The sequence below is a fragment of the Phalangium opilio genome, unplaced genomic scaffold (genome assembly GCF_054372755.1).
Source record: "Phalangium opilio isolate 3A_F unplaced genomic scaffold, DU_Popi_V2 ptg000352l_1, whole genome shotgun sequence".
NCBI classification, from domain to species: Eukaryota; Metazoa; Arthropoda; class Arachnida; order Opiliones; family Phalangiidae; genus Phalangium; species Phalangium opilio.
Window position 1 is genome coordinate 2,427,327 of NW_028324228.1, and position 9,929 is coordinate 2,437,255.

The 9,929-nt window shown below is 36.7% G+C and overlaps 1 protein-coding gene and 1 long non-coding RNA gene across 11 annotated transcripts; one reads left to right on the forward strand and one right to left on the reverse strand.

Moving 5' to 3' along the window:
* Positions 1–533: 533 nt before the first annotated feature.
* Positions 534–7,002, reverse strand: LOC149602840 (uncharacterized). Of its 4 annotated transcripts, XM_089860286.1 has the most exons (5): positions 3,571–7,002; positions 3,226–3,475; positions 2,278–3,063; positions 1,927–1,999; positions 534–1,082 (listed from the first exon to the last, which is right to left on the reverse strand). In XM_089860286.1, the coding sequence occupies exon 1, from the start codon at positions 6,943–6,945 to the stop codon at positions 3,892–3,894; it is 3,054 nt and encodes a 1,017-aa protein (XP_089716412.1). In that variant the 5' UTR covers positions 6,946–7,002; the 3' UTR covers positions 534–1,082; positions 1,927–1,999; positions 2,278–3,063; positions 3,226–3,475; positions 3,571–3,891. The 4 variants fall into 4 exon arrangements, with proteins under 4 accessions (XP_089716412.1, XP_089716413.1, XP_089716411.1 ...); XM_089860287.1 differs by having other exon boundaries at positions 2,278–2,370; positions 3,226–7,002; XM_089860285.1 differs by having other exon boundaries at positions 3,226–7,002.
* A 278-nt stretch (positions 7,003–7,280) lies between these two features.
* LOC149602841 (uncharacterized) lies at positions 7,281–9,276 on the forward strand. Of its 7 annotated transcripts, none has more exons than XR_016376974.1 (4): positions 7,281–7,415; positions 7,550–7,635; positions 7,690–7,798; positions 7,887–9,276. It is a non-coding gene; the product is annotated as an uncharacterized LOC149602841 (long non-coding RNA). The 7 variants fall into 7 exon arrangements; XR_016376976.1 differs by having other exon boundaries at positions 7,726–7,798; XR_016376978.1 differs by having other exon boundaries at positions 7,283–7,415; positions 7,571–7,635.
* The last annotated feature ends 653 nt before the right edge of the window (positions 9,277–9,929 follow it).

Sequence of the window (9,929 nt, forward strand, 5' to 3'; positions counted from 1 at the left end):
ATCATATCCTAGTTGCAAACTAAATTACTGGTGATTGGACTATATATTTTATATGCCAAAGTTCTATTTGGTCCAGATTTCATAATACCGCGATACTTTTAAATAAATTGGCTTGCCGCGGGATTCAATTTCTTCCTAAAGCTTGGAAAGAGTTGAGGTTGAGTAGAAACCTCCATATACCTGTAACGTAGCCTCTGTACCCCAATCCACGGGACTGAAGTATTCTTAACATCCTGGGTGTTTCGCTAGGGTCGTACGGTACAATAAACGCCCCCTGTGTCTTAAAAATGGAAGCTAATTCGCGATAACTATAGCTTCCATTTTTATTTGGTGCTTCTCGGCACCGCTTAACAAGCCCCTTGCTAAAGGGTAGGGGCGTACGCGAGGCACTATGGGAGACTTTGGTCGGTGCACATTGTAGACCAGGAACATTAATACTCCATCTGATCTCTGTCCTCCAAGCTTAAAGTACATGAAATTCGAACGTGAAAGGATTCCCTTTACTAATCAACTTTAATGAATGCTTGCAAATATTTTTACCACATACCAGTTTATTTCAAAATACATCAATTTTGCGTCATCCTAACTTAACGCTACGATCAAGTCAAAAGTCATATAATATTTATAACGAATGTTAATGTAAGTATCATCTCAAACGGCTGTGTAACTACTATAATACTTCTAGTGGAACGCTTTAAATCAATTTAAATCTTATTCTAACAGTACAAGATATTTTTCATTAAGGGTTATTGTATATCATCAGTTAAAGGGAAAAACCGGGCAGTGCAGGGGGAAAGTACTATTTCTGTGACCTACAGGAGCAGAATCCATCGTAGATTAATTTCTCGTCCAGTTTAGTCGTTTTCTGGTCGTGATCGTTTACGCTGCAGTAGGGGTAAGGTTTATTTTATCGGGACAGTGGAAGTCCTTGCAATATCTACTGTCTTTGCAAACACAAAGACAGTAGAAGGTCACAATGGTTGTCGGATGTACTTCACTGCCCTTGATGCATTCCACGTCCGTTTCCAGCGGGCATTTCATCGTCTTATTTGTACAGAATTCCCCATTTTCCTTGCTGCAAACTGAGTTAAAGAAAAACGTAATGTATATAGTAACCAACGTGAAATGTATCCTATATACTTTGCAGTGTTTCCCAAAGTTTTCCAAGTTTGGACATATCTTGGCCGCGCTCAACCTCAGACCACCTAACCATGGACATGCAAAGCCGCGTTCAACCTCAGACCACCTAACCATGGACAGGAAAAGGCTTGTTGAACCCGCTTTGAAAAATACGTAGCATGCAATTTACCGCCCAATTGTCCTATTTTACTAGGTGATAAACTTGCGACACTTGCCGCCGCAGCGCTTTAATCAAAGCAAATCTTGCCCTATTCAATTGCTTGTCCATGGTCTGAGGTTCAACTACTCAAAACTTGCAAAAACCGTTTTTTTTTTGTCTGTCGCGTTTATTGTCAACGCAGTTTTGGCGAGTTGTTCCGTTTCAATTGAATTGGCGTCTGTTTCATCGAATTAAAACAACTAGCGAAGTTCCGAGGCTTACCTAATTTCATTAAAATAAATTTTTTGAAAGCATGGAACTGTTTTATATCCAATTATAACAAGTGCGGGTGATGTTTACGATATACTCGAAATTAAAATCGTTCGCGAAATAGTAGGCCTTGGCTCTAAATAGTCGGCAGTCACTAGCTTCTTTTTCAAATTTAAGATAAAATTTTCAGCACGTCGTCTTAACTAAGCCCAACCCATATCTTACACAGACGTTAGACTCGGGATATTGTCGTTGTAAATTCATTGTTTAATAGTTTTTATAGAAATATATTAGTAAATTTTTTCTATGAACCTTTTTTAAGGTTTTATGACTAGAAATTTGAAATTTGATCTGATATTCGAGTTAAAAATACTTACGGTATCTCTCTTCCAAGCAGCAGCTCAGCTTGACCAACATCAGAATAACGATGACGCCATTGAATAACATCATCTGATTTAAAGAATTGAATAGTTGTAAATCTGAATGCTTCCGAGCCCAAAATGTTTTTAAAAAGGCAAAAATAGAAGAGAGTATAATACTCTGTTCTATTTTCTCTTGTGATTACTTATAACATAAAGTTGTGGCTAAGAATTAATTTTAACTTCAGTGGATAATTCTCAAGTACGGGTAAAGGTAAAATAACGTGGATAAATAATTCCAAGCTCTGTACAGATATGAAAGTTTGCTTTTTTCAACGCGATTCCGCTTTATGTTGTAGTTGTATTTACCTGTATGGACTCCTGGGAAATAATGAGCATGAACTGTTTCGGATCAGCGTTAGATTGTCGAGCAACTCGGAGGTGTGTTGTTTATAAATGAATCTTTTTTAGGGGAAGGGATAAATATGACAATACAATGGAGCGAGAATTAAAGGGATAATTAACAAAGTAAATAGTAAACATAGTTTCTCCCATTTTACAATAAACTCATTTAATTTAAGTGAACACTAATAATAACAACATTTTGATCAAGGCCATCTTGAAACCTCGAGAAAACGACGAGGTTCAGTTCTTCGATTGACTTTCTTCGTAGCTAAGAACTAATATCTGAAACTAGTTTAGTTACGCTATAGAACCTTTTCAAAAGGAGTGTGCAGTACCATTTGCTTGATAAAGGTTTACCATCCGGTGGTATGTGAATCCAAGGGCTATAGATAGGACTATACTTAACTTAATGTTGGAAGCCATATCTGTTGGCAGGGACAAGGGAGGTGAGATGGATTGGAAATGATGATGGGCACCTGCGGCACCGTATCTCTCCCAGTGTACCTCGCGAACGCCCCTACCTTCGGTAGGTGATTGCTAAGTGCTGCCGCGTATTTTATTTGTATGAGAACTAGCTTTTATTTTTAAGATAGGGGGAGCGTCCTTTACAAATTCGTCCGCTGAGGTTGCTGGGAGGACTACGGTGCCGTAGGTGGGGTACAGAGGCAACGCTATAGGTATGGGGGTTCCCACTCTATTCCTCTCTCCTTCAAGCTGCTGTATTGTAGTTCACAAACCGGATGATCCGTCCTATGAAAACAATGTGTACAAATATCAGATTCTATTTTACTTTTGAAATGGATCTTTTGGTGAAATTCGATTTAACTTTTAATTACGCATCGTTATTAGCATGAGTTTATCAATTAACAACTAGAAATTTTTTTTCACAATTCCTTTGCGATGAGTACTTACGTTTATGCCTGTGACGTGACCTGTATTTCATGCCAGGTGTTCCTTAGAACGAATTAGAAAATAATCATTATTTCCAATATTGTTTCTGAGATTAGGTAACGAAAATATGACGGGATACAGATTGTAATGTATTTATGATTAATTTCTAGCCCCGAGGTAAATGATCGGAATATCCTTTAGACCGTAGCTGTTCAACCAAAAGAGAATTTAGCGTTGTGTATTGTTCCGCCCGTGCTTGGACTATTTCTTTCTGTTGTAATTCGAGTCGTCAGGGAAATTATTAGACGTTAGTTTAATTGTAAAAACTAGAAAATGAGGTAAATTTATTGAGCAAAAATTGGTTACATGTTTACAGCTCGGTGTCTAGTACAAGAGGGATCTTTTAAGAGAGGGTCAAAGTAAAATTTCCTCTCTTCTTTCAAAAGGGGGGAGGCACTCCTATTTTTAGGTAAAAGTATACTAAAAAGGTTAACAAGCGAACTTTCGGGTTAGATAGTGATCTAAAAAAAGGGGAATGGCTCCATACTGGGTGGTCGGTTTATCAGTTCAATAACAAAAAACAAGTCGTCGCGCGCGATACCTTCAAACTAAACAAGTCGTCGCGATACATTAAAATAAAACAAATCTCAACATCATCCCCGCGCAATGACATTGTCATTCATGTTTCTAGTCATTAACTTCTAAGTTGCAAAGCAACTGAACAGGCATCTTTATGATGTTTCCGTTCGTGGTTTTTAACGAGCATGATCTAATGAGACCATCACGTCCTCGAAATACTTCAGTTATTTTTCCCATCTTCCACATGGATCTTGGCCTAACATCTTCTGTGATTAAAACCACGTCATTCACTTCGAATTCTTTGGTTCCCTTAACGAACTGACTGCGATGGGCTGAACGCAACTCAAGTAGATACTCCTTCCTCCATCTTCTCCAAAAGGAGTCTAATAGAGTCTGTCTATAGAGCAGTCTTTTCTTCAAGTCGTTTTTCTTGAGTTGAACCTTCGTAAAGGTTCTCGGTGGTAGTAACGTGACCTTTCTTCCGGTAAGAAAGTCCGAGGGAGCTAACGGAACTGGTTCGTCCTTGTCATTCATGACGTAAGAGAGGGGGCGGGAGTTCAAAACGGCTTCTGTCTCACTTAGAGTAGTTTGGAACTCTTCGAAGCTTAAAGAAGTTTTTCCCAAATTTTTACGCAATGCCGTCTTCACTGTTCTAACAAGCCTTTCCCAGTATCCACCCCACCAACTGGCTCTTTCAATTATGTAGGTCCACTTTATTCCTTCTTGACCAACATAATTTTGTACGGGTGGTTCTTTAGTTAGCTTAAACAATTCTTCCAAATCCTTTTCGGCCCTTTTAAAGGTCTTTGCGTTATCTGATTGAATTTCAGAGCAGATTCCTCTTCTCGCAAAAAATCTTCTTAGAGCTAGGAGAAACTTGTCTGTCGTCAAGTCTGTAACGAGTTCTAGGTGAATAGCCCTTGTTGTACTGCAGGTGAATAGAGCTCTGTAAGCCTTCTTTGATTCTTTTTCAATTTCGACGTAAACTGGGCCCGCGAAGTCAATCCCTGTGACGTCAAATGGTCTTGATTCTAGCATTCTTTCTTTAGGCAAAGGTGCTGTAGCTACAATAGGAGTCTTGGCGTTATACCTTTTGCATGTCATGCATTTCTTTAGAATAGATTTGGCCACTTGACGACCTCTGATCACCCAAAATGTTTCTCTAAGATGAGTTAAAGTTGCAGATAGACCTCCATGCATTGATTTCTCGTGGTGATACAAGATCTGTAGTTTTGCGAAATAATGTTTTTCTGGAATTATATAGGGATGTCTTTCGGCATAAGAGAATTCTGCTAATTTTAATCTTCCACCAACTCTTAGTGCTCCCTCTTCGTCAAGGAATGGAGAGAGGTCGTAGAGTTTGGATTCTTTCGGTACAATTTTCTTAGCTTCAAGAATCTTCAATTCAGGACCGAAAGCTTCGGCTTGTGATCGCTTGATCCAATACAACTCGGCCTTTCTAAGTTCATCACTATCGAGTGATGTTTCTTTCTTCTTTTCATTTCCTTTCTTGCAGTTTTCTATAAATCTCATAATCCAAGCAGTAATGCGAATTACCCGCGAAAGTTTGCTCTTGTCTTCAAGGTTGAAAAGAGGCTCGTTGATTTCCATGACGCATGGATTTTGAATTATTTCATCAAATTTCGGTCGGAGTTCTTCGTTGACGATTTCAAAGTGTTCTGTTACTTCTGATGGCTTGGGTAATTCAACTTCTGTTCTTAAGAATTCTGGACCTGTCCACCAACTCGTATTTTGGAGTAGGTCCTGTAACTTCATTCCTCTAGTTAGGAAATCTGCCGGATTGTACCTTCCGGGGCAATGTTTCCAAGTGCTTGGTTCAGAGCCTTGTTGAATTTCACGAACTCGGTTCGCTACAAAAGGTTTCCATCTATTGGCGCTCCCTTGAATCCAATTCAGGGTGATGGTTGAATCAGTCCAATAAAACATTCTTGGGTTAAGTTTGGAAAAGTATTCTTTAGTGTGGTTCATTAAGCGAACAGCAATCACCGCTCCCATTAATTCAAGGCGTGGTAGCGTTATCTTCTTCAGGGGTGCTACTCGTGTTTTGCTGGTTACGAGTATCGTTCGGATCTTTTCGTTCTTCGTTTTAAATCTAAGGTAGAGAGCAGCTCCGTAAGCCTTCTCACTGCTGTCAGAGAAACAATGTAGTTCTACGTTCCTTATGATTCCGTCTTCAGCTTCTTCAAAGTAATATCTTGGAATGTATACCTCATTTAAGGCTGGTAGTTCTTCACACCACTTGTTCCATTTCTCTTGGATATCTGAAGGTAGACTCTCATCCCAGTCTGTACCTCTTTCCCAGATTTCTTGGAAAAGGCATTTTACGCGAATGATAAAAGGGGCCAAATATCCAACAGGGTCGAATATTCTTGAAGAAGCCTTTAATACAAATCTTTTCGTGACCTTTCTTTCTTCAAGGAAGTTAAGAAGATCCGTAGCGTCAAACTGGATGACATCTTGTTCAGGGTTCCATTTTATTCCCAAAACCTTCAATAGAGAAAATCCATCTTGATGTTCTGTTAATTCTTCCTTTTCTTTCATTGTTTCATCCCAATTTTCTCTTAATTCGCTAGAATTAGTCTTCCATTTGCGGAGATTCATGTTGGCTTCCATCATAATTTCTTTAGAGTCCCGTGTAATTTCAAGGGCTTTTCTCACATCATCTTCACCCCCAGTCAAATCGTCTACATACAGAAAATGTAACAAGAGCTCGTAGACCTCAGGGTGCGTGTTCTTGTATTTTTCAATATGATGTCTAATTGTTGCAGCGAGGAGAAAGGGACTTGGAGAAACGCCAAATAAGACTCTCGTCATTCTCAAAACCAATGGCTCAGTTGCTTCTTGGGGGTTTTCTGTCCAAAGAAATCTGACCACGTCTCTATCCGATTCCGCCAGGCTAACTTGCAAAAATGCCTTTTCGATGTCGGCAGTGAAAGCAACCTTTTTCATCCTGAATGTGATCAACTGCTTCAATAGATCCGTGTTCATGGTTGGACCGGTATAGAGACATTCATTAAGAGAGGGGTGTCCTTCTTCTTTCGCAGAACCGTCAAATACTACTCTTAATTTCGTACTCGTTCTTTGCTTGTCAATGATTGGATGATGCGGCAAGTAGAATACTTTGTTTGTGGAATCTGGCATCAATACTTTCTCGGCGATTCCTTGTCTTAGATAATTCTACAGGGCCGATAGGCCCTTGTAGATATGACTTGATACTCTTTTGTAACGTTAAAGCAAAATTCACATGCTTTTACCATTTTTCCTATGGAGATTAACATGGGGTTTTTCGTGATATTTAGCCACCTCTAACTGAAAAACTAGAGCGAAGTTACTTTTCGGAATACTCTTAATTTAACAATTATGTATTCAAGGTGTGCTATCGGCTAGTTTAATTTAAATCAATTAACTCTAAGTATGTTAATTTTAGTTAATTCTGAAAGTACGTCAAAATTACTTTTGAGTCAGACTATCTAGCAGTAGACGCTGACAGATTACTTTACTATTTCATCCGAGCTTGAGCACCTTTATATGTATTTTCTAATTAACTGTAGCACCCTTAATAAGAAATAGGTCGTTATCAGGTCGAATTTTCGTCTAGAAAAGTAATTCAGGTAAATAATTACAGTTAACAGAGGTTTTTATATCATTTAAAGTAAGTTTTTGAACGTTCTTTACGGCCAAGGCTTAAGTTGTATTTTAGTTTGTCTATGTAATATAGTATTTATATAGTCTTTCCCCTTTCAAGATAAAAAAAGCTCATTTCCAGCTCTGTATTCCAAAAATACGCAGTCTGCTTCGTTTCCTGCTACAAACAAATATATGAGGACTGAGGTAAACAGGGTTTCATTATTTGTTAATCTCACCAAAATGCTACTAATTGTGAAGGTGTGTGATATATTTCCTTAAACTAAACCAATGTAGAGGAATTTCCATGTTTACATCAGCACAGATTCTCTCAACGTAACCACGTTGGAAACGGAGAGTTACGTATGAGGTATACTGGGTTTCATTATTTGTTAATGGTTTAGAAATCAACGGTAGTGTTTTCACCCTGTGAAGAATTCAACTTCAAAATATTACAGGAAAGATCACAAAATGTTCAATGTGTTTTCCTACGGCAGTTAAAAGAGTGGTGTATAGGTTACTGGTTAGCGCAGTTCACTCAACATTCTCATTTGAGGACAGGTATACGCGGTTTCATTATTTGTTAATCTCACTAAAATGCTACTAATTGTGAAGGTGTGTGATATAATTCCTTAAAACTAAACCAATGTAGAGGACCAGATTATTCGTTAAAACAATTTTGGTCCTATTGAATCAATTATACTGTGATGTTACGTTATCATTTTATAAACTATTTGTTACCAACAGTGGATTGTTTAATTCATAAGTAACAGTGGTGCTGGTTAATCCAGGAGGACAGTGTCGTTATATAATTTAATTAGTCAAATAATTTTCATGTTTACATCACAGATTCTCTCAACGTAACCACGTTAGAAACGGAGGGTTACGTTGTTTGCTATTTCCACAGTCCACATTGCCGTTTGTTTATTGGTTTAAATTGCTATGAATTGTATAGGTATTTGATTTAATTACTGGTATTCAAGCTAAACTATAGAATAACATCATTCATTAACATATTGTATAGATAATCTTTACCACAAACCTAGCACAGGATATGATAAAAATTTAACGCAATGTGTTGGAAATAATAAAAAACTCCTCTAAACATTAGAGTTAAGGTGAATTATTTATTAAAAGTCATTTTATAAACTTAATGAGCACTGACGACAAGTTAATTTCAACGTAATTAAGTGTAATTAACGTGAAATTAAACCCCGAATGTACATTTTTTTTGGATGAAAACTCAGATAACTCTTAAATGATGTCCTTGATTAAGATTGTATCTAACCAAGCCGTTGGTAAAGCCCCATGTTTTCTCTTTCACACTTAAGCTAATTTAAATTATCTCGAAAGCACCTTAATAGGCGCGAAATTCAAAAGTTTAGGGTAAAATAAGAATCGAAAACTCCACTAAAAATTGCAATTAAGGTGAAGTATACATTTAAACTCATTTTATAGCCTAAATGTACACTGCCAAAACACAATCCTACGTTAATTTTAACTCAATTAAATATAATTAACGTGAAATTAAACCAAAATATACATTTTTGGATAAAAGCTCAAATAACTTTTAAATAAACTGTTTAAACTACCCAAAAGTTTAGGGTACCATAATGATGAATATATGGCAAAAATATTAAACTGCACTAAACATTGCAAATAGGGTAAAAAATTCAAATAAATTTTAAGCTTAATCCACTCTCACGAACCACGCTCAAATTAAGATTAAAACATCACAAGTTTTTCGTACAGCCACAGTAGTTTCCTATTTCACTTTCAAATTAATCTAAATGATCATTAAAATACATCAAAAGCGCATACATTAAAATTTTAGGGTAATTGCAATTTAAGTTAATATTTTATTGAAACTTTTATTATAAAATAAATCCACACAAGATAAACAAGATAAGCCGTTAAATTAAACTCAATCAAGTATAATTAACCTAAGAAAAACATTAACATGTACAAAAATGGGCCAAGCCTCGCTTCGTGCCCTCTCCGCCCTAAAAAGTTCTGAGATCCCATGTAGAGCCAAGTCTGCCTTTTGTTCTCATTCAATCGCCAATTGAACAATTATGTTATAAATTAAGTCCTTTTCCTAATTAATAACCAATCTTCTTTGACTCTATCATTATTATACATCTTTGTTAATAATAATAATAATAATAATAATGGGCTTTTATTCAAGGATCAATCATTAAGAGAAAAAACTCTTGTTTACAGTGATGTCCCTTATGTGTAAATTAAATTAAAATTAAAATTAAATTAATTAAAAGATTTGTTTCAATTATAGTTAATAATTAATAGGTTTGTTTTTTAAGTGATTTCTCACTGCGTTTTTAAACTGATTTATTGAGGATATAGATTTAATTGTACTTCCAAGGTAATTCCAAAGCTTTATACCTTGAAACTTAGCACTTTTCTGCCTGTATTTTGAGTTGAAGGGTTCGTTGTAAAAATTATATTTATCGCCTCTAGTACGTATCAAAAATATCGTGACT